The sequence below is a fragment of the Sceloporus occidentalis genome, unplaced genomic scaffold (genome assembly GCF_023333645.1).
Source record: "Sceloporus occidentalis isolate IW3139 unplaced genomic scaffold, rSceOcc1.0.p SCAF_2, whole genome shotgun sequence".
NCBI classification, from domain to species: domain Eukaryota; kingdom Metazoa; phylum Chordata; class Lepidosauria; order Squamata; family Phrynosomatidae; genus Sceloporus; species Sceloporus occidentalis.
In genome coordinates this window covers 257,245,136-257,269,593 of record NW_028316982.1, presented here as the reverse complement: position 1 = coordinate 257,269,593, position 24,458 = coordinate 257,245,136, and the positions used below count along the sequence as shown (strand labels likewise).

Below are 24,458 nucleotides of genomic sequence, written 5' to 3'. Positions count from 1 at the left end.
GGAAAGGGGTGTCCTTGGGGCTTCATGCCCCAAGGACACCCGACGGCGGCGGGGAGGAGGAGAAAGGCCTCTTTCTGCCATGTGTCGCTGGCGCAGCCATATAAAGGCCGCGCCAGCAACGCAAATCCTAGAAGGAGCTCCGTTTTGGAGCTCCTTCCGGGGCCGCAAGAAAGGTGTCCCAGCCGCCCACGCGTGGCACGAGGACATCACATCTGCGCTGCCCCATTTGGAGGCGGCGCATTCGTGATGTCCTAATGGTGGCGCCCATCTAGAATGGGCGCCGTCATTTTGTACGTACCGTGTATGTACTAGGGTTAGGGGCGTCTGGAAGAGATGCCCCTGGGCAACCCTAGTACGTACACGGTACGTACTTTAGGCGCGTGTGTAACGCGCCTATATTGGCTTCAAGAAGTTTATGTTCTATATATACACTGTGGACTGACAAAAAACAAACAAAAACATTAGGTCTGAGAGTAAAACAATCTTGAACTCTTACTAGAATTCAAAATGACTAGTCTGAGGTTATCATAATTTGGGCATGCCATGTGAAAACATGGCTCATTGAAAAAGCCAATAATCAGTAAATTGGAAGGCAATAGAAAAAGAGCAAGACCACATTACAGGTAGATTGACTCAATCAAGGAAGCCACAACTCTTTGCTTACAATACCTGAGCAGGGCTGTTGATCGTCAGGGCCCTTGAGGCTCCCTCATTCATGAGGTTGCCAGATGTTGAAGCAGACTTGATGGCAAATAAAAAAGAACAAACAAGCAGTCTGTTTCTCCAAATCTGTTACTTCTTTCCTGGCTGTAACTGTTGCTTTTTTCCTCCTGCCACCACCACTTATGCTGACATGATTAAGCCAATGCAGTATACCAGATTTAGTGTTTAATCTGAATAGCCCTCACCACACCATCTCTGTTTTGAGTCTGCAGTGTGCATCTTTCCATTTGAAGTGTTTATATTTTTATGATTTTAATTGTACAATTTTAATTATTGTGTATTGTGTATGTTAGCCACCTTGGGTCCCACTTTGGGAGAAAAGCGGGAAATAAATAAATAAGTGGAGAGAGATTTGCTGTAACTAATTTGTCTGGTGTGATTGAGATTTCCCTATCATGAAAGCTAACCTTCTCACTGTCCCTCCTTCAGAGTTGGCAACACAGCTGGCAGGTGCTGAGACACGGTGTGGCCTTTTGGAGAAGCAGCTGGAATATATGAAGCAGATGATAGCACAGGCAGAACATGAGAAGACAACTGTTTTGGAGAAGCAGGTATGTTGGGCCTTGGTGTAATTGCTGCCACACTAGATGTGATACACTTGCATCCTAGGGAGTGGAGCAAGAAATGACAGAAGTCTAAGATGGGTTCAGGAAAGAAAGAGGCACTAGGGATCATATTGTAAACATTCATTGCATAATGGAGCACACCAAAGAATTTTAAAAGAAATTCACACTGTACTTGACAGATTATAGCAAAGTCTTTGATTGTGTAGATCATGAAGAATTAGGGAAATGAATATGCCACAACCCATTGGATGTCCCTGATGCTTGTACTCAGGACAGGAGGCTATTGTTAGGACAGAATACAAAGAAATGGAATCATTTCCTATTGGCAAAGGGGTCAAACAAGGTTGCATTTTATCACCCAGTCTATTTAATTGTATGTGGAATATATCCTATGTAAAGCAGGATTAGACATGGAGGAAGGAAGGAGGCATGAAAATTGGAGGAAGGAATGTCAACAAATTAAGACAGCAGATGACATGGTATTACCAGCAGAAAATAGCAAAGACAGGGCACGATTACTGAAGAAAGTCAAGGAAGACAGTGCAAAAGCAGGTTTACAACTGAACATCAGGAAACCAAAATAATGACTACAGATGATTTACAGGTAGTTCAAGATTTCCCATAATGTGGCTTGGTCATTTATCAGAATGGAGACTGCAGTTAAGAAATCAGAAGAAGACTAAGGCTTGGAATGGCAGCTATGAAGGAACTAGGCAGGATTCTCAAGTCTGAAGTTATATACAGTAATTGAATACCAAAATTAGGATTGTTCCTGCCATCTTATTTTGAATTTCTATGTATGATAGTGAAAGATGGACAGTGGGAAAATCTGATTGAAAAAATATCAGTTCCCTTGAAATGTGGTACTGGAGAAGAGTTCTGTGAATTTCATGAACTGATGAAAAGATAAATAAGTGGGTTCTAGAACAAATCAAGCCTGAATTCTCCCCAGAAGCCAAGATGACTAAATTGAGACTGTCATACTTTTAATATATCGTGAGAAGACATGACTCACTAGAAAGGTAGGAGGCAGTAGGAAAAAAGGAAGACTGCATTCCAGATGGATGAGCTCAGTCAAGGAAGCCATGGCCTTGAGTCTGTTGGAACTGATCATGACTGTTGATGATAGGGGGACATGGAGGTCCCTTATTCACTTAATGGTCACCATAAGTCAAAAATCAACTTGAGGGCAACTAACAACAAATGCTGGCTAAAGATTCTAGAAGCTGCAGTCTTCAAAAATAATTTTTCCAGGTTCTGGGACATTTGCAAAAGAATAGTCCAGTTCAGCTTCATAAATCCTAGAAATGCTGCTGCCAGGAATGGCTAATTTCTTTTACATTGGTTAACTATGGCATTTGCAGCCACAGGGCTAAATAGCTTTAGAATCATAGAGTTGGAAGAAACCACAAGGGCCATCCAGTCCAACCTCCTGCCATGCAGGAACACACAAGCAAAGCAACCTTGACACATGGCCACCCAGCCTCTGTTTAAAGACCTCCAAAGAAGGTGACTCCACCACTCTTTGAGGGTGTGCGTTCCCCTGTTGAACAGCTCTTACTGTCAGGAAGTTCCTCCTAATGTTTAGGTGGAATCTCTTTTCATGTAGTTTGAATCCATTATTCTGGGTCCTATTCCCAGGAACTGTAGAAAACAAGCTTGCTCCATCCGCAATGTGACACCCCTTCAAATATTAAATAGGGCTATCATACCAGCTCTTAACTGTTTCTTCTCCAGACTAAACTTACCTAGCTCCCTAAGTCTCTCCTCATAAGGCATGGTTTTCAGACCCTTCACTATTTTAAATGGTGATTAGACAAATTCATGGAGAATGAGGTTGCTATTGGTCTCTAATCATGCTGTTGTTGTGACCCTTCAAGTCATTTCTGACTTATGGCAACCCTAAAGCCATATCATGGAGTTTTCTTGCTAGAATTTGTTCAAAAGAGGATTGGATAGGAATTTTCTCCAATATCAGAGACAATAAGGCATTTGAATGCCAGTCTTCTGTGAACATTTCTTCAAGCTTCAAATTTATTTTAATTCTTTGCTGTTCTTGAGTGTAATGGTTGAACTGCCTCGGATTGTTGACATGTCTTACTGGCTTTGTTTTTGTGCTGTTAGGTGATGAAATAAATTTTCAGCAGGGAAAACTCTTCCCATAACCTCCCCCATACCCTGAAGTACTTTGCTATTTTCCTTCTCTTTCTAGGCCACGTTGGAAAAAGAGCGAATGATTGATCAAACCCATGTGAAATCTAAATTGGAAAGGTTGGATCTACTTGAGAAAGAATATGCCAGGCTTACAGCCATGCAGACTCTTGCAGAGGTGAGCCTTGGTCCTTCAGCATTTGCAACTAGGCTTGTGTTCCTTAGGGATGCCAAGAATCTTTTTGTAGTCATTTACAGGCTGTGCAGACTGGTCACTAAGGCTGGCCTGGGGACGGAGTTGGGGCATGGCATCCATATGATGCACCACATGGTGCGCAACATCATGGTGCTCCTCTGGCGCTGTGTTTAGATGATGCAGTGCCAAAGAAGCACTATAAAGCCATGGTGTGGCAGCTACAGTGCCCTTTCCAGGGCTCAAAAAGGAGCCTTTTTTGCAGCTCCTTTTTGCGCCCTGGAAAGGCCAGATTGGGGTTGCAGTGTATGCTTGCAGCGGCCCCAATCTGGCAAAGATGGAGGTGGTCTGCACAGCCTCTCTGTCTCTGAGACCTTATGAGGAGACTGACTTCAACAGTCAATTCCTATACCTGGGAACTCAATATGTAAGTCCAGTGGAATTTATTCCCAGATAAGCGAAAACAGGAGTGCAGCTATGTTATCTTATTATTACAGGAAAGCTAAATAGTAGGGAAAGTATCCTGCATTTATTTATTTAGTTAGTTCCATTCATAGCCATCCTTTCCATGAGTTCAAGGCAGCTTGCATGGCTCTTCCTCCCTCCACTTTATCTTCACAGCAACCCTGTGAGGCAGGTTGAACTGAGAAAAAGTGTTTAGGCTAAAATCATCCTGTGATTTTGATGGGTCAGTAGGGATTTGAACCTGGATTTCCCAAGTCCAGTCTGTCACCCTCATTCAAGGCTGGGCAACTTCAGACAGTCCTGGAGCCTGTTTTTGGTTTCCATGGTTCTCTGTGAGTCTTACTAGACCCAAAACGGGAGGGGGGCACACTCTAAAAATAACCCTGCAAAACCACTGCTTCCAGGAGAAGGAAAGGCCCCTTTTTGGCTGACATAAATGGTTCCTCCTAACGGAGACACACAAAAAGGTCTTTGCCCATCCTGGTTCTAACTACTCCACAACCCTGGATCTTCATGCCTTGCTTTATGGACTTTCTGGAAGTCATGTTTGGAAATTAACTCCAAGGCAGACAAATATAATGTTTTGTGAGACCTACTTTTTCTTTTTATTAAAATATCAAGATTCAGCAGCAGGTGAACACCTGTGGCACAGGGAGAATAAGAACTGGGTCTTTCCATCCATTTTACGTTCTGTTCCCTGCCTCTGAATTGACATGGAAGAGTTGTAGAGAAGTGGGTATGAATTAGCACACAAAGGGCAGCAGAGTGAGAAGATGCTCCTCTTTGTGACTTTTTAAAGACTGTGACTTTTTAAAGGTGAATAAATCGGACAGTTTGCAATTCTGGTTATAGACAATGCAGTCCTACTTAGAGGTTAGTCTTGTGTTCAGTTGGGCTTACTTCCAAATAAAGAATGTCTAGAATTGCCACCTAAATGTGTATCTGTTATGTTAAATGCAATAATGGAACAGTGAAATAAATGATTAGTTTTATTTATATAACAAAGAGAATTTTGTAGTCTTGAGCTGGGATTTAGGGAGGCCACCAGGTTGTCTGTTGTGTTGTAATGACCTTAGGTTGTGAGTAATAGTTTGTCAATGGTTTTTTTACATTTTCTTTTTCTTTTTGACTTAGAAAAAAATGCAAGAGCTGGAAGAGAAGCTCCAGGAGGAGGAACGTGCACGGAAACTGGTACAGCAAAAAGCTGCCGAGGTAAGTTCTGATGCGGTCTGTTTTCTTGCAGAAGGGGAGTGATTCCTACCATTTTGAAGAGGACTTATTTTCGATGATAGTGTATTAAAATAGAATTACTTGGTGCAAGGTCCATGTAATCAAATAGAAACATGATGCAGTAGAAGGATCAGACACTCTACTATGTCTGCAGAAGTCAGGTGAAGAGCAAACTGGAGTCGTGCCAAAGAGTATTCCAGGAAGTTAAAATTCTATTCCGGTTAATTTGGGGCCCTCCAGATGTGTTAGATTACAGCTCCCATCATCCCAGCTCTCATGTTAATTTGTTCGAGGGGGGAGCAACCTCTCAAGATTCAGGGGTCCCTCACCTGAAATCAAACGGCAGAGACATCCCACCCCAATTTTCCTCAGTTTCCTCAAAGCTCTGCACCCAAGGGCAGTTGTGGGCAACAGTTAGGAGCACAGGGGCCACGTTGGCCCCCCCCCCCTCGGGATACCTGTGATGGGCAGAATGCCCCCAAATATTGTGGCTTTTAAAAAAAATTGATGGTCAAAAAACCTTATTTTGCCCCCAAATGTGCTTTAGGGCAGTGCTACTCAAAGGTAGTGATCACTGGACCAGTGTTAGTCTGCTAGGCATTGACCTCTGGACTCCAGAGTTTCCAGGAAAGACAGAAACAATTGTAGTCAGTGGGCACAAATACAATTCCAATTCCAGGTTCATTGGAAAACAATAATTACTGGTCGTCCATATCAGGCAGCTTGAAAAACACTATTCTAACAGACATTTTTGGCAGGTTTTTGGCCACCTCTGGGCCATTGTAGGGCTAGGAGAGACCTTTTAAAAAAATCTGGGGTAGGTTCTGTTAGAGAAAAGTTTTCTCCTGGGCCTAAAATGGACTGGTGTGTGTGTGGGGTGGGAGAGTGTGACAGAATTGTCCTCTGTACCTACTAAAGGGCATTTGACACACTAATGATAACATTGAAATAAAATTGGGTGGTGGGGCTGAGGGCCACCAAAATATCCTGGGATGTCTTATGCTTCCTGTTGGCTGCACTTTCCTCACTTGTACTAAAGGGGATCTGGGGGCATTTTTGTCGAGTTCCTTTCTGAGCTTTCTGGAAAGGGGCTTTTTTTTTAAAAAAAAAAGCATAGAAAATGACTAGGACCCAGTTTTTGAGAAACTCTTCCTAGTCTGAAGGGGGGCGGGGTCAAAACTTTGGGGAAATTGCCTCCACATCCTCAGAGATTTCAAGGAGCTTTTTTCTGGGGGGGGGGGGGTTGGAGGCAGGGGGGAAAATAGGGATGGCTCCTCTAGCCCATGATCTCAATTTTGCCCACTGTGATGTAGTCCCAACACCTCTAGAGCATACCAGGTTAGGGAGAAGCTTGTATGTTCAGAGAAGCCAATAAGCGGGATAACCTCTTGTTGCCTGCCCAGCCAATAGCTTGGCTTGTTGTAATTTCTCATCCGAAGGACCAAAGAAGCACATTCAGTTGAAAACCTGTTTTCAGCTTGTGAGGAAGAATCCCATCCTGTCCCTTTCCCCTTCACCTGACATGTCATATTTAATTTGTTGGTGTCATTCCTTCATCTTGGATCATGAGATGAACTCAGAAGATTTGCTTTTGGGGACTAAACTCCCACAATTTATAGCCAACATGGTCAGTGTCCATGTTGTGTTAGCCAGGAAAACCCATTATCTCCACAGGGTGTCAGATTTGGCGGGGTGTGTGTGGTTTTTGTTGATTCCAAATGATGCTCTGATGACTCTTCAGGGCCAAATATGATGTGATATCAGAAAAATAAATGCTCAAAGTGGCTTACATGTTTAAAAGATTACAGTTAAAAACATTCAACATTAAATGAAATTATACTATTAACTGTATTCAAAACATACACTCTAAAAAGATTTTAAAAGTTAAACAATACAGTTTAAAACAATACAGCACTTACAGACCTTTGTTAAAAGGTCTCAATTCTAAAACCTGTCTGAATAAAAATGTCTTCCCCTGCCAGTGGAAAAATAACAAAAAGAAAGAAAGAAAGGCCATTTTAGCCTCCTAAGGAGGGAGTTCCAAAGTCTAGGGACAGCCACTGAGATCATCGCTCGTGTTCCCACCAGCTATACCTGTGAAGATGGTGGTATTGAGAGAAAAGCATCTCCTGTGGATCTCTGAGTCTGAGCAAGCTCATATCAGGAAATACGGCCTGTAAGATAGCCTGCACCTAAGCCCAGTAGTTTTTCTCCTGTGATCTTCCTACCTTGTTGTATGCCCTCAACTTGTTTCTGACTTATGGTGAACCTACCATGGGGTTTTCTTGGCAACATCTGTTCAGAGGAGGCTTGCCATTGCCTTCCCCAGAGGCTGAGAACCTGTGACTTGCCCAAGATCACCCAGTGGGTTTCATGGTAGAAATTAAACCCTAGTCTCCAGAGTTGTAGCCCAACACTCAAACTACTGCCCCACACTGGCTCTTCTCTTCCTACCTAGTTCAAGCCATTTCTCACTATTTAGGATTGTAGGTACTGTACATGACTCACAGAGAGAAAAATAGTGGAAGAATCCCACTTGTTTCCCTTCTCCCTACTTGACTGTGGATGGATTCATGATTGGCTGCTTCTGGGTTGGCACATCCTCAGACTTCATCAACTATTATTTTGAATGAAAGAAAAACAATAATTCCTTGGTTCATCTCAACAGCTTCAGACTGGATTAGAGACAAACAGGAAGTTGCTGCAGGCACAAAAGTATTTGGTACGCTCCGAGTCAGTTCCTTCGAAGCCAAAGAAGATGAAGAAGAAAGCAAAACAGCTGGAGAAGGTACATTACTGATGTTAACAGGAGGGAGGCTGCAATCATATAAGCGCTTGACTGGGAATAAATTTTTTATCCATAAATCCACTAAATTCATTAGGATTTACTTTTGTGTAGACCTGCCTAGAATTGCACTGTGTGAAATCACTCTATCAATATCTTATCAATTTATTTTGTCACCCACTTGTCCTTCTCTGAAGAAAGGCCCCAAACAGTTTGCAAGTTAAAATCAATTTTAAAAAGTTTATAAAAGACATGCTGTCACATTTAAAAAAAAAAAAAAAACGCAGTGAAAATAAGTGGAATAGAAAATACCATTCCATAACTGCAATGAATGCTAAGGATTACTATAAAGAATCTCACTATAAAACATCAGATTAAAAAGCTCAAAGTAGAATCAAATTGACTGAAAGCTTTCTGAACCATCTGGGAGAGGCTAAATTCTGCAAAGAAAAAGGTGCTTGGGCCTGATGTGCCCCTTTAATGCTGAAGTGAAATTTCCTCTTTCAGCCTCACCAAGAAAGTTTAAGAGATCACACTGGTAAATCAAGGATCCAATTTTATTTAGATACATGCTTTTTGTCTCCCACCCTGACAGACCAGAATCTGAACAAAATGGGAGCCCTAAGCTATGAGCTTGTACACTCTAATTTAGTTTGTCAAGGTTGTCATGCAGAGTTCATGCGCTGGAAAAATTTCATCAAGCTAACAAATTCAGTAGAAATTTTGACTATAGGCTAAGCATCAATTGGTCATGTACAGCCTCCTTTAAGTAAGTAACCCTCCCCAGCCCTTACTGAATAACTCATTCTCCAGTCTCTTGGCATCATAGGGAAGGGCATATACCGTGCAGTATTCGCAGTGGCAGGCTGTTCTGGAGAAAATTTCCTGAGACCGAGACATATGATTTAAAAGGGATACAGTACAAGTGTTTTTCTGTGTTAACCCATGCAGAGTTTCCCCTTCAGCACCACCATTGGTAAAGCCCTGCTCTTAGGGAATGCCTGCCAAGCAATGGTAGCTGGAGGATAAACTCAGCCCCTGGACAGAATATTTACAGGAGGTCCATATGGAAGAAGTCAGTCTTTGGGATACTCAAACTCTTAAGACATGCAAACTATTAAGGGTCAGGACCAGCCGTTGAAACCAGGGGTGGCCAATTGTTGTGGGACAGGAAGACAGTTTTCTGACCTGAAGCATTGCAGAAGCTGCATGGAATGCCAAAAATATGAAAGGATGGAAGGGCTGGAGATGAGCTTCTGGTTTGGGAAAAATAGAAATTTTTAAATGTTAAACTGGGATGTGTGCGCTCTGTAACCCATTTAAAATGTGATTTATTTATTTAGACCATGGAAAGGACAGTCTGGGGAGTGTAAAGAGCAGAAGATCTACAAAAACAGCCATCAATGGGCAGGGCTACACTTTGCCAATCTCTTGTTTAAACAGCTTTGGATACCAAAATCTGGCTATACAAACTGGAGAGAAATGCTCCGGTTGCCACGTTAATCATGTTAGCTTCAACAGCTGATGGAGCTTTCATGTTCAGGGGCTGTGCCATCTGTGGTAGTAGGCTGGTGGTATGGGCAAGACTCAAGAGTCATGGACTATTTCCACCAAGTCCTGCTTTTGAATCCCAGAAGTATTTGGTTGTCGCTGGGAAACTGAATGCTGGACAAGATATATATTTCTGGTCCAATTCATCAAGGCCATTTCTGCCATGGATGATTGTATATTGCTTGGAAGTATTATCCTTTTGGACTGCAGCTCCCAGAATCTCCCAGCCAGCACAGGATTCCAGGGGTTGTAGTCAAGAAAGCTCTCTGTATAATCCCATGAATCGAAGAAAGACCAAATTAGCAATCCTACTGATCTACCAACTCTGTATGTAGGATCCATCATGGTGGCAGGCTTAGCCTGATTTCTTCTAATCAAGGGAGTTTCTTTTTTTCTTTCTGTCCTTTAGAATGTCTCTACAGTAACCCACTACCACACACAGCCCCACTACAGGTTACGACTAGATGACGTGCCATTTGTAGCTGGAAAGGTAAGGAAATGTATAATTTTCAGGACCCTTAAAACTCTGTGAGAATATCATATTCACAGGTAGTACACAGCTTTTCCAAACCTGGGCATTAGAGCATAAGTCCCATCATCCCTAGTCAGCAGGACTAATTATTAAAGCAACCTGTGACAACCGAAGATTGAGAAAGGACTGCAGTTTACCCCTGAGTAAATCAGGGGTTCTCAGCCTTTGGTTCTTAAGACGTTTTGCTTCAATTCTTAAAAGTCTGAGAGGTTGGGAACTCTGGGAATTGAAGTCTAACCATTGTCTCAGTAGACAGTGCAGGCCCTAGGTGAACCATTGTTCTTGCTCTAAGTAATAGCTTTGTACATACTGATGTCCACATTGTTTTTAAAAAGTGCACATTGCTGGTGCATATTGCTCTACTTAGGGTTAGCTTTCCAAAGTTTCCATTGTTCCCTTGTGTGAAATGGTTTGTTACCAGCATGTTTATTATGAGCACGTCAGTTACATGTTTTTGCCAGTTGGGTGTAAATGTGCATTTGCATGTGTACCTGTTGTTAATATTTAATGTATATATTTCTTTCCTGCTTGTTGTAAAGCTGTATGTATTTGCCTATTTCTGTCTGCTTTTGCATATAGGGCATAAATACCTAAAGGCAACAGATCCTGTCTGTTCTTGGAAACTAAGCAGAGTCAGCCTTAGTTAGTACTTGGATGGGAAACTCCCAATGAATATCAGGCACTATTGGCAAAACATATAGTTATAGATAACTGTTACAGAACAGTTACATAGCTGTTAAATGTGAACAATATCTTACATGAGGTTTAAGCAACATCTGGTGGCCAAATGTTTTAAAGCAGTTATTTCTAATGAAGAAATCTGGAGGTGGATAGGAGAAAAACCATTGAACGTGAAACATATGTGTCAGTTTATTTAAGCTACATAATACCAGGTTCTGTAGGCTATATTTCAGAGGATGGAACAAAACCACCTCTGAGTATTCCTTGCTTAAGAAAACCCTATGAACCCTATGACAGGTGACTTGAACACGTATTATACGCACACAGTTTATGTCATCTTTATTTTGGATCCTTATATGCTTATAGATATATTTATTACTTAGAACAGGTCTAGCACATGGCCTCTGCTGGCTCTGGGAGGGCTGCACCTCTTTCCATGCCCTCATCCCCTTTTTAGTTAAAAAGAACAACAAAAAATCCCTTCACCTTCCTGCATCCTGTTTAGAGCGGTGAGGGGCATGTTCACCAGGTTTTGGGGGCTCCCTGACATATTTTAGACCCAAAAAAAGCCTTTTTTCCTGACCACAAAATAACAAAAAGTTACTTTTCGTTTTGGAAAAAGATCTCCTGCCTCAAACTTTTCAGAAGGGGGAGGGATGTAAACCAGATTGCATTGCCCCCAGTGTAGAGATGGTAAGCAGCTGCAGTATGCCTGGGGAGCTGTATATGGTTTGCAGGCTGCAGTTTACCCACTCCCACTCTAAAGCATTAAGTATTTGCTATCTAGAACATTTGCTTTGGTTGATTCCTTGTATGTGTTTAGTAATCTAATCAGTTTGCATTACCTTTTTTATGGAGATATATATATTCTATGATATTGGGCCCGGTATGATACATTTATTTATATAGTCAGCCCTCCTTATCCACAGATTCTGCATCTATGGATTCCACTGTCCCTGGCTTGAAAATACCCCCCCCCCCAAAAAAAAGCAAAAAGCAAAGCTTGATTTTGCCATTTTACCCCACTATATATAATGGGGTTTGACCATCCATGGATGTTGGTATCCACAGGGGCTTTTGTAACCAAACCCTTGCAGATATCAAGGGCCCGCTGTACAAAGTTTGAACCATTTGGAATAATTTTATTGGTCTAAATCCATTAGTTCCAACTAGAGTTCTTGTTGCTGTTACATGCCTTTAGGTCAACTCAAACTTATGGCAACCCTATCCATAGGGTTTTCTTGACAAGATATATTCAGAGGAGGTTTGCCCTTGCCTTCCTCTAACACTGAGAGTTACCCAGGTTACCCAGTAGGTTTCCATGGGTGAACTCTACCAACAGTCTACTACACTACACTGGAATCTCCCAACTATAGTTTGATTTTATTAGTTAAGTCAGTTTCAGCTTACGGCACACCTATGAATGAGAGACTCCCTGTCATTAACAGCTTTGTAAACTCAAGGGTGAGGCTGCCTTGATTGAACCTATCAAGTAGTAATGCAATATTCATCTTTTCCTACTGCCTTTACTAAGCATTGTTATCTTTTCTAAGAAGTCATGTTGTCTCATGATTTGGCCAAAGTTTATAAGGAGTCATGTAGTTTCATGATTTGGCCAAGGCATGATAACTGCAATCTGGTTATTCTGGCTTCTAGGGAGAGTTTAGGCTTGATTTGCTCTTTGACCCTGTAATGGTCATTTTGGAAGTCCATGGTATCCATAGACCACTCCTCCAGCACCACATTTCAATTGTGGGAGTAGACCCAGTGAATTATTGGGTGCTCGGTCAGGCAACACTTACTTTAAGTTCAGTTGATTTAGTGTGTCTACCCTGGTGGAAACTAACAATCAGCTTTAAATGTAAATGTGTAAATTAGTATTCATATAGTATATATAGTACAGCTTTTATCCTTTTTATCCCCAGTCCACTAGTCCTAGCCACTCAGTAGGAGCCAACGTCCAACATGTGCTGCACCTCATGAAGCATCACTCGAAAGTCCTCTGCAATGACCGCGTGGTTAGTGAAGTCCCTCTGAGTCAACAGACAAGCAAAAGCAGGAGATCCTCTGTGTCATCTACTTCATCCTCATCCCATGGAGATCTTTCTGAGGTGCTGCTGACATTGCAAGATGAGCTTGGGCAGATGAGTTTGTGAGTTAAAACTTGCTTTGACATGTTCTGTTGCATCTGTATTGGTTTGGGTTTGTCTGCTATGCAGGTTGGACTTTGCTGTTCTGTTCATGTAGTCTTGGAAGCTAGTCCTATTGAGTCCAGTCAGGCTTTCTCCTTCAAAGGTGTCCATAGCTCTGCAACCCTAAAGAATGATCCTGTGAAGAAGGAAGCCAAAGGATGTATGTAAGGAGTCTGAAGGACCATTAGTACACCAATCTGTCCAAAGCTTTGACAGCAAGGTGGAAATAAATCAGCAATTTTCCCCTCCTACATTTGCTGTCTGCACATGACATTTGTTTTTGTCTTTAAAAGCATCCCTTATTGTAACCTATGGGTGGGAATTACTTTAGTAGTTTCCACCTTTGGTCCTCTAGATGTTTAAGACTTTATCTCCCATTATTTTTTGACTGTTGGCCAGGTTGGCTGGGGCTTATGGGATCTGAAATCTAAAAAAGATGGAGGACCAAATGGAATTACTGCTTTAGATCATCTCCAGGGCAGATATAAGTTTGCTTGTATTGGGGCTGAGGCAGCCCCAATACAGTTGAACAGACTTCTTGAAAAGACTGTATACTTACTGTACCTTTTTTGTAGAGAGATCCTGCAGCACCTTTGAGACTAACTGAAAAAAAGAAGTTGTCAGCATGAGCTTTCGTAGATTTCAGTCTACTTCCTCAGATATATATAGTGAAGTGGAAGCCAGGAACAGACATATATATGCCACTGGCATGTGAGAATGTCAGTTCAAATTCAAAATCCTTTGTGTATAGAAATGAAGTAGCAAGTCCAATTTTAATGATGGTCGGTAGTGAACAAAGACATTGGGAACTAGCCATTGCTATTTCATGTCCGTACCCAAAGGATTATGAATTTGAATTGACATTGTCACATATCAATGGCATATATATTTCTGTCCCTAGTTTCCACTCCACTAAATGCATCTGAGGAAATAGACTGAACGAAAGCTCATGCTGCCAACTTCTTTCTTTCATTTATTCTCAAAAGTGCTGCAAGACATCTCTACATACTGATTCTGCAGAGTAACATGGCTATATTTTCCAATTCTGTACTTTTTAATGTTGTGGATTGGATCCAGTTGTAGTTATACTTCGAGTAGACTAGTCACCTTAAATTGGGATTTAAATTAATAATGCCTCAATCAAGTCCTATTTGGCTTTTCCAGTTATGACTAAATCTGAACCCATGTGTTTGATTGTTGCTGTCATGCTATGTGGTTTCAAGCTGACTCCCAATTTATGGTGACCTCCTCATAGAGTTTTCTTGGCAAGATTTATCTAGATGAATTTTTCCATTGTTTTCCTCTAAAACAGAGATTGTGACATGCCCAAGGTCATCTGCTGGGTTTCTATGGCTGAACAGGAATCCAAACCCTGCTGTCCCAAAGTCCTAATCCAACACTCAGCCATTACACTACAGTGGCTAAAAATCTAGTGAGAATCCTGTCTACATTCCTCTGATGTACTTTGTTTTGCTATTCTTCAGCATAGTCAGTTCATGGGTACATAACTGGAGTATCGCAAGTATAACCATTTCACATGGACCCAAATAATATTGTTTCGTCCTCACTAGAGAAGAGATATTGAATCACTTGGTTTTACTTATATGTTGTCTCGGCATTTAACAGTTGATATGATGGATCTGTTCTTGTTTGGACTGATAGGATTCCAGCCATGCAGTTAACTATTCTTGGATGTTAACTATTGGCCTGTGCTTTCAATATACCATTTTCTTTCCTGGGATTGCAGAAATAATAATTATGGATTCACCACTGCACAGTAGGATAACAAGCAGGCACATTGGCAGATAGATACACAATTGGTTGCACAGTGTCTTGTTCAGCAAAGGGTGATGTAGCACACAACCACTTCTTTAACTTAACTACGACCTAAGTGTAGATTTACCCATTGTATAGCATTGTGGCCAAGGGTTTTTGTTCTTGGTGGGGGTTTTTTGGTGGGGAGAGGGTTATCTGAATATTAGTTGGGAGAGACGTCACTGCTTTTTGGCTTTGGAGAACAAGAGGGTTAATATAGATTTCAAGAGGTCCTTCGCCAATGGAGAAGAGGTCTGCCAATAGGGCAGGCAGAGCATGTTCCATGCATGGAACCCTTGTTATAACTACAGAAAGTTCCACAGGTGGAAATCTGCCACTGATAGTGTCCTTACTGGTGGTTGTCTCTGAATCAGGACAGACCAGGGATAATCTAAGCTGTCTTGCATCCAAGAAAACATTACTTTTTTGGAGCACAGCTCCTAGAATCCCCCAGCCAGTATGGTCAGTAGTTGGAAAGAGTGACTTTTTTAAACTCTGATTTAGGGGCTTTCTATTCCTACAAAACCCTTTTTTTCTACCAGCAGTGTGACTCTGAAAAGTCTATAGTAAAGGTTTTCTTAATGAGTGAATTATTTTTATCCCTATTTTCTATTGTGCATAAGTGATCACCAGCATCTGGCAAAACTCATCCATGATGCTCCAACCATTTCCATACGGGAAGATCTGGAGAGGGAGCTGGAAGTGGTGGTGAAAAAGATGGAGGCCAAGGCTGAACAGATCTCTAAAATCCAAAGGCATCAGGCACGGGTGAGTTATCTTGTTGTCTCCTTTCCAGCACCTGTGGAAGAATAATAATTTGGAATGTTTTTTCCAAATGTTTGTTCAGCTGAGATAGAAAACATATCCTGCTGCAGAAATATCCTAATGGCCAGTAAGCAGGTGAGTTGCATAGAAGTGGCTTAGAGCCTTCAGTCATAGAAAGCCCAAACAATTTGAGTATGCTCTCAATGCAAATACAAAGTTGAATAGCATTACAAAGCTTGGAAAAGTTACATTTTGGACTATGTCTGGCCATGCTAGCTGGGGATTTGAACCTAGAGCCTCTCTGTCCCTTTTTATTATTATTATTTTTGATGTGGCATCCTATTGCATATACAACCTTATGCCTTTTGGTCGGTGTGGACTTTGGTATTCCCTTCTTCCCTCTGCACTGACCAAAGCCCCTGCCCCCACCCTGGCAAGACCTGGTGTAGAGTCACTGCAGCCCCCATCCCTGGCTATTCCATGCCTGGTGAGAGTGATGGGGGTTTGGAGAAGCCTCTGGCTCCATAACCAGACACAAAATGGTTGCATCAACTCCTGAGATCTCTGGAGAACCACAACAGAACTCAATGGAGGATGTAATCATGTAACCCATGATGCTTTTCAGATCTCCCAGTTGGGGGGGGGGGTGTAGCAATATTTCTTTTCCAGTAGATTTTTAATATGTAATTGCGCCCAGGGAGACTTTTTATTAAGGTGTTTGTTTTGTTATGTTTTTAATGATTTTATATTTTTCACTTAGTATTTTTAAGAATTTTACATTATTGACTTATTATATTGATGTGGTGTTTTAATTAACACCTAGCATTGTTAGCCACTTTGATCTTCTGGAGAAGCAGGATACTAATAATACTTATTATTATTATTTAATTGTGTTTTAAAATTTAAAATTATACTGTTTTATTGCCATTATTGTTTTAAAGCATCTTTTGAGAGCTGCCTTGGGTCCAGTTTGGGAGAAAGACAGCATATAAAATAAATAAATAGGTCTGTCAGCCAGTGAACAGCCAGCTGTAGCTCCACATATGTTACTACTATGCTATGCTGGACCATATAGTATTTAGACTAGTCATAGTCTAAATACTGTACATAAATTTTATAGCTTGAAAAGCCCTAAAGATGCTCACAGATTCAGTCTTCAGTTTAGATTCAGTTTTTTTTTTCTTAAGCCAACATGGGGAACTTTGAGACTACAAGCCATTAGAAAGGAGCAGATAGTAGTATGTCCTCTCTTTTTCTACTATTCTCTTGTTTTCATGTCCTTTTCATCCTAGCAGGATAGCAGAAGCACCAATAGTTGGCCAGAGGTCTGAAGTGATCATTTGCTGTGGGCTTTTGAAATGAGGGCATGGGCTACAGGTGGTTGTCCACCCCTGCCTTACAGAATGACCTCTAGAAACTTGACCTTAAGTGATAGCAGTAGCTATGTGTCAAAATCTTCTATGGATACCAAGGTTTGCGGTGAAAGAAAAAATTGCTCTTTAGTCAGGAAGCTTAAAAATAAATGCATATACAGTAGGTATCTCTATTGGGGAATATGGCTATACAACAAGCTAAGGAGACTGGACGAGAGCTGTAGGCATCAGTATTGTGTAGAGGAAAGAATATCATCTGAGATGGAACAAGGCCATCATACTTACATACCTTTTCTCTCCATTCCCTAATAGCTGGAGAAACGCAAGAAAGAAGGAAAGGCCAAGCGTTATTGTGCTCAAGAGCCACAAATCAGTGGTGAAGGGAAGAAGATAGTGCCTGTCAAGGTGAAAGACTCTGGGCTGAAGGGAAAACCTGGTGAAAGGGGCAAGAAGAACTTGCAATTGTTGAGGGAAATGCACAGCATACAAACCTCCCTTCAGAAAGATGACATCAGTTGGGAGTACTGAAACCTCTTGATGTGTGTTTATTTTAGTTTTGTTTGCACCTTTTTGTCCTTCTGGCTGTGGCCCAGTTGGCTTTCCCAGTGAGGTAAGATGTCCACATTACTGCACTTTCAAAACAGGAGCCTCTTGTTTTCCAGCTTTAGGCCTGGTTACATTACAGTCCTAATCCTGAGGGGTTGGAGGGAGGGAATTAAGACTAACCTGTTAATATTTTAACATGTCTTACATTACATTCCCATCCCAAATGCTTTGCTCTGGAGCTTCATCCTTGTCATATAACTTTGCCTGTGATAGGTGATTCCATGATTTACTTGGAGCTACTACTTTTCTTTGGCTGGAGATGAAACAGGCCAGATTTGATTCCCATAGAGATGAAGGTGGCATGATGGAGGCACTGTGATCTCCAGTAGTCTGTGCAAGATTTTGTCCTGCTTCATAAACTCACACAATATTTTTGGACCAAACAGTGGGATAAAAACACACCATAAGCTCTGATAGTTTTATTTTACTTCCTTTAGCTCTTTTGGAATGTACTGTCTGTCTTCAGTTGCCTTTTGTCCCCTTGTTGTTACGTAGACCATCTTTTGTGAAAGGGTGTTTTTATGTTGTTGGTTGTGTGGCCATACCTCAATATCTTGGGGGAAAGTTTCTGTTTTCCAATATGGAAGTTTTGCAAAGGAGCAAGCAAATGATCAATCTCTTTGACATTAAGTACCGCTATCTTTTTTAAAAAGTGAAATATCTACTTTTCATTAAGGATACTTTCTTCAGAGATTGATCCATGGAATCCTAATAATATGGCTTCAAAGTGGAACTAAAATATTTCTCTATTCTTTTTGCAGAAAAACATGATGTCAGTCTGTGTCCTTTTAAAAAAAATGTCATGGATCATGCTGTTCTTTAATTGGCAGCTATTTTTAACTTGTTTTTAACTTAAAGGTACGATTCACTGGACTAAAGTATTTGGTGGCTGTCGCGATGCAAAATGATTTATACATGCACATACACATGCAGATATTATTTATTACATTAATAATGGAAAGACTTTCCAATGATTGGAATGTACTGATGACTCAAAATTGCCTGTGCTTTTTGAGGCTTGATTGGAATCCAATAAAGGCAACTTGCTAAGTCAAGAAATTAGATAGGAAGCTTTGCTTTTGAACGTACGCTTTCCAAGTACTACTGGAATGCACCTATTTAACAAATGCTTTCAAATACAGTTTGTGTCACATTTGTTTACATATAGTTTTTGCTACAGGTAGTGGGAGTCATGGCCTTGCAGGTTGGACCCTGGTATGGTTCCTCTACCATTAGTTGCTAAAGCAGAAGAGTCAGAAAGGGCTTCCCCCCTTGTTTATGTGTATAATCCAGTGAACTCCCTCTTCTTGCTCTGTGAACAGATCTCTAGAACTGCATAAAGAACTGGTATGTGGAGGTGTACCTAGTTTGTCTTTTGCCATAGTGCAGACTTGGAGAATGTGTGTCTTCAACATGTTATTGGATTTACAGCTCTCATCAGCCAAAATCAGCATGGCCAGTAGTGAGGAATTCTGGGAGCTATACTCCTTGGCAGCACTGGAAGAGCCATTTCCCCTCTGTGCTTAGAGCTATATCAGGGGTACTGCTTGAAAAGTGACAACCTTAATATAGCCACACTAAACATGGATGCTGCAGTGGAAGAGCAGGGTATAAATCAGACAGGAAGCATCCTCCAGCTGTTGGAGTGCACTCCCCAAATGGAAGGCAGCATTGCCAACAACAGGAATACCAGTCCAAAGGGTGCTCAGCAATGGCACCTCTTCATCTTGCAGAGAACTTTCCAGTGAGGTACCACACGGTTCTGTCCTGGACCCAGTGCTATTCAACATCTTAGTCAATGACTTGGGTGAAGGAATCGAGGGCATGCTTATGAAAATTTGCAGATGACACCAAATTAGGAGGAGTAGCTAATATCCCAGAGGACAAGATCAAAATTCAGAATGACCTTAATAGATTAGAAAGCCAAAACTAACAAAATAAATTTCAGCAGGGAGACATTTAAGGTACTACACTTAGGCAAAAAAGAAATGCACAGATATAGGATGGAAGACATCTGGCTTGAGAAGAGTACATTTGAAAGGGATCTAGGAGTTCTAGTCAACCACAAGCTGAACACGCTCCAACAGCATGATACAGCAGCTAAAAATTCCAATGAGATTCTAGGCTGCATCAATAGAAGTATAGCCTCTATATCAAGGGAAGTAATAGTACCACTCTCTTCTGCTTTGGTTGTTATGCCCAAGATTGTAAGGGCAACCTGTTTATCCTGAGTCCTCATCTGGAATACTGTGTCCAGTTCTGGGCATAATTCAAAAAGTACATTTAGAAGCTGGAAAGTGTCCAGAGGAGAGCGGCCAAAATGGTGAAAGGTCTGGAAACCATGCCCTACGAGGAGCGACATAGGGAATCTATTTAGCCTGGAAAAGAATGTTAAGAGACAACATGATAGCTCAGTTTAAATATCTGAAGGAATGTCATATTGAGGCTAGAACAAGGTTGTATTCTACTGCTCCAGACAATAGTACCCGGAGCAAAGTTTCAGACTACAGGAAAAGAGCTTCCATCTCAACATTAGGAGGAACTTCCTGACACTAAGAGCTGTTTGACAGTGGAAGACAGTCCCTAGGAGTGTGGTGGAGTTTCTTTCTTTGGAGGTCTTTAAACAAAAGCTGGATAGCCATCTTTTGGGGGTGCTATGATTGAGAATTCCTGCATGGCAGGTGGTTAGAGGCCCTTGTGATCTCTTCCATCTCTCTGATTCTAAAATATTCTACTGTGCTTACAAGAAAAAGAATTGGGAAACCAGAGTATGCTCTGATCTCTTACTGTTTCTTCAGTACCAGCTGGAAATACTACAAATGAGTAGGTTATTCTTTTCCTGGCATAGAAATAAGTAATATATATTTCTGGGGGTGGGGGACAGTTGTTAAAGGCACAAGCAAGCGTGGTGAGACAGTGGCAACCCTGATTTCAAAATCATGGGTGGAATACAGAACTGTTGCAGGTTGCACCATGTGAAGCACTTCATTTTAAAGAGTACCTTATATCATGACTCTTCATAATAAAATATAACTGGTAAACAGCTGAAACAATAAGAGGGGAATGGCTGGATGATATTAGAGGCCTTTACAAAAATCCAAAACACACTGCAGAAATCATCCAGTTTGAGACCGCATTAACTGTCCTGGCTCAGTGCTAGGGAATCCTGGGAACTAGTTTATTGTGGCACCAGAGATCTTTGACAGAGAAGGCTAAATGTTTCACAAAACTACAGTTCCCAGAATTCCCTAGCATTGAGCTGGGGCAGTTAAAACATTAACAAACTGGATTATTTCTGCAGTGTGTTTTGGACCAAAGTTGCTTAGCTTTGCTAGGTCAATCAGTACGAATTTGTCTACAGCATCTCTCAGGTGGCAACTGATCTCTGCTACTGTTTTACATAACTGGAATGAGGCTGAAACAGACTGAAAGCAACATGAATCTGCATATGCATCTCTTTTTGGGGATGAAGACTTGGGTTCAAATCCTTCCTGAGCCATCAAACTCTTTGATTGGCCTTAAAGGTCTCTTAAGCTCTCTATTCTGCCTTCTAAGGATGGAAAACGAAAATTAGTGTTTTAAAATCCTGCTTTATCCACAAAATGCTGTAGAAACTATAATTAGCTAGTGTTAGTAAGATCTTGTTCCAAGAAGCAGATGTGACGGGTAATATCAGGTGCTGTCCTGCCTTCTTTAAAGCCACACAGGCTCTGTGATCTTTCTTGTATTGTTTATGCAGACAGCTTTATGCAGTATATGTTGAACTGTTTCACCATTTCCTTCTCTGTTTCTAAACATTTGTAAATTAACTCCGCTCATACTCCAGAATTTACATGTAGACATAAGTGGTTGAAATTATAGATTTATAGCAACCAAAGGGTTATATCAGTGTCTGCATGTTGGTTGGAAGCCATTTCCCATTAGCCCTAGACCAGCTGGGTCAGTGATGAGAGATGATGAGCGCTGCCATTCAGCAACATCTGGAGATTTCCAGTTTTTTTACCTCAGGGTTGCATGGAAGGATTCCCTTTTCACACAAAGGATGAGCAACCCCAAATCAGCTTTTCAGTGGTAAAGAGGGAAGAGTGGAGCTAGGTTCTGGTGGACTGGTTCATTTGCAAATCCCTGCTGTCTTCATTTAATTTCACAAAGAGATGAATTCAGACAGCAAGCATTTGTGTGTCAAAAGCAAGCTGCTACTGTACAACATATTTGTAAGTATGTCAGTAGCCTGGTTTTGCTGGATGGGCCCAGTGAATGGATGGGCCCAGTAACTATGCAGTGGTGGGTCTTTGCATCACTGCTTCATGTAAACCTGTTTCTATGTTCAGAGATTTTTGTTGTCATAAGTGGGTGAAATATCAACAAACAAGAGAATGACAAATTTTAGTATTCAGGTTATAATATCTCTTTCCTAGAGACAATACATGGTAAATAATCATGTTAAAAAAACAATATACAGAAAAACTATTATTCAGAGAAAGTAGCTCATACAATCAAGGAGCCTTTTGATACATTTTGGTCTATTATGCTTATCAGAACAGACTGTCCCATTTCAGATTATGGGGGAGTCACCTTTTTAAAAAAATGCTCTTACATAAAAATAACCCCACAGCCAGAAAACTAGCACAATAATCTCTAGCTTTTGTTTTCCTTGCGGGAGTTTTTCCCGATAAAAGAACATTAATGCCCCTTCCATCTGAAGTGCGACAGTCTGTCTTACCCCCTGATACAGCTGCATGTACAGTATAGACCTACATAAATCCTACCCCACTTCAAATCATGTAATTCTTTACATCACCATCACAACTTCACAAAGGAATAATTGTGCACATTGCTTCCAAATAATACAAACAAGTTGCTGCGGCTAACAAAAAGGCATGTAATTAGCATTCTCTGAAGATGCCAGCTACAGATGCTGGCGAAATGTCAGGAATAAACTCTTATAGAACATGGCCACATAGCCCGAAAAACCCACAAAAAACTAGGCATGTAATTACATTGCACTTCATAAAGTAAAATTGGTCCAGTACTCATCCTGTGAGACCTCTGCCTTGAATGAGATGCTGCAACATCTAGTGTCAAATTCTGCACATAAAAGCTTTAGAGGGACACGGGGCAGCAGAAGGAAACAAAAGGAAGTAACCAGCAATAACAGCTAAGGACTCTGGATGAGCTTTTCCCAACCCACCAGATATTTTGGCCTTTTAATTTCCATTATCCCAGACACTGAACATGTTAGCCAAAAACATCCAGTTGAGAGAATGCCCTAGAAGAACAGATGACACAAATTTCAGCCTACTATAGGACTGGGCCTTACTTAAGTGGGCTTCTTTTATCTTGGTCTACCATGCCTCTCATTTTCTAGTAGCTAAAAGGAACTGTTGTAGACCAGCAAAACTCACCCATAAGTGATGTGGAGAAAAATGCCACAAATCCACATGCATACCACCATCATACCTTTTTGTGGTCTCCCAGGGAAGGCAGAATACTGGAACATGAAATAACAACCCGCTAGAACCATGTGCAAGCCAGGGACAATATGCTAACCTTTCCCACAGTGATTTAAGCTGAGATCACCTTGTCATAGCATTGTAAGAAGCTGCCCTAAGAGGATGTATCAATAGTCAACTACAGTGCTTGGATGAAGTGGTGTTCTGACCCCTGGTTTCATCTGGATTGGTGGGGGCAAAACCAGGAAAGGGACACTTGGCCCTCTCTGCCATGGTGATGGTGGTCTCCTTGTGGAGGTCTCCCTTGCCATGGCAAAGCCAGGGGCAGCACAGTAGGAGGAGAGCCTGTCCAGGTGTCACTCCTCTTCTGGTGACACACTTCTTGAATGCTTCATTCTGTGGAATCCCAGCATCTGTAGTTTCATGAAGTACTTAGAATTCTCTTTCAAAGAAATAAATAATAATATAGGCTGGGCAAGTGAACTAGAGAATTCTAAGTGTGTCATGAGATTACAAATCACAGAATTCCATAGGATAGAACTGTGGCAATTTAAATTGGCATCGGAGCACTATATCTGTATAGTATGTAAAGAGATTTTGTAACACCTCTGAGACTTAACTGAAAGAAAGAAGTTGGCAGCATGAGATTTCCTAGACTTGAACCTACTTCCTCAGATGCATTTGGAAGTACACTGAAGTCTACACAAGTTCCTGCTGCCAACTTCTTTCTTTCAGTTAGTCTCAGAGGTGTTACAAGATCTCTTTCCTTTCCTTCTTACAAAATGCATAAATGGCAGTCACTCTCATGGATTTTAAAAAGTTATTGTCCACAAAAGGGGTGAGGAAATATACTTGCTTCCACTGACTAATTCCTTGTGGGAAGGGGAATTTTGTTGTTCTTGTTCTTTTACCTGCGGCCCTTTCATGATTAACAATCATAGCACTATGATTAATACCATCCAACTATCCTGCCTGGCAGGGACAGTCCCCATTAATCCTTTGTCCTACCGCCTTTTCAGCTGCTTTTAAAATGTTGCAGCTTCTCTCTTCTCCTGTCCCTATCCCCTTTGTGAAGGGAAGTGACCAGTGGGGTCCCACAGGGCTCTGTCCTGGGCCCAGTGCTATTCAACATCTTTATCAATGACCTGGATGACAGAATTGGGAGCATACTTATCAAATTTGCAGATGACACCAAATTAGGAGGAATAGCTAATACCCCAGAGGACAGGATCAAGATTCAAAATGACCTGAATAGACTAGAAAGCTGGGCCAAAGCTAACAAAATGAAATTCAACACAGAGAAATGTAAGGTATTGCACTTAGGGTGGAAAAATAAAATGCACAAATATAGGATTGGGGACACCTGGCTGAATGAAA

The 24,458-nt window shown here is 41.3% G+C and overlaps 1 protein-coding gene across 3 annotated transcripts in view; it reads left to right on the top strand.

Annotated features, from left to right (window-relative positions):
• The window catches only part of CEP57 (centrosomal protein 57), a 32,593-nt gene extending 8,878 nt beyond the window's left edge, over positions 1-23,715 (top strand). The window contains exons 4-12 of one of the 3 annotated variants that reach the window (XR_016280269.1): positions 1,153-1,274; positions 3,502-3,618; positions 5,233-5,310; positions 7,997-8,116; positions 10,074-10,154; positions 12,803-13,029; positions 15,508-15,652; positions 17,335-17,632; positions 18,390-18,471. Coding sequence is in view for 2 of the 3 variants with exons in the window: in XM_089512796.1 (XP_089368922.1) it covers positions 1,153-1,274; positions 3,502-3,618; positions 5,233-5,310; positions 7,997-8,116; positions 10,074-10,154; positions 12,803-13,029; positions 15,508-15,652; positions 17,335-17,550 (1,106 nt within the window). In the remaining variant the exon portion in view is untranslated. Of the gene's footprint in view, positions 1-1,152; positions 1,275-3,501; positions 3,619-5,232; positions 5,311-7,996; positions 8,117-10,073; positions 10,155-12,802; positions 13,030-15,507; positions 15,653-17,334 lie in introns of all 3 variants that reach the window. The other 2 variants (XM_089512797.1, XM_089512796.1) reach the window with 2 other exon arrangements.
• Positions 23,716-24,458: the final 743 nt, after the last annotated feature.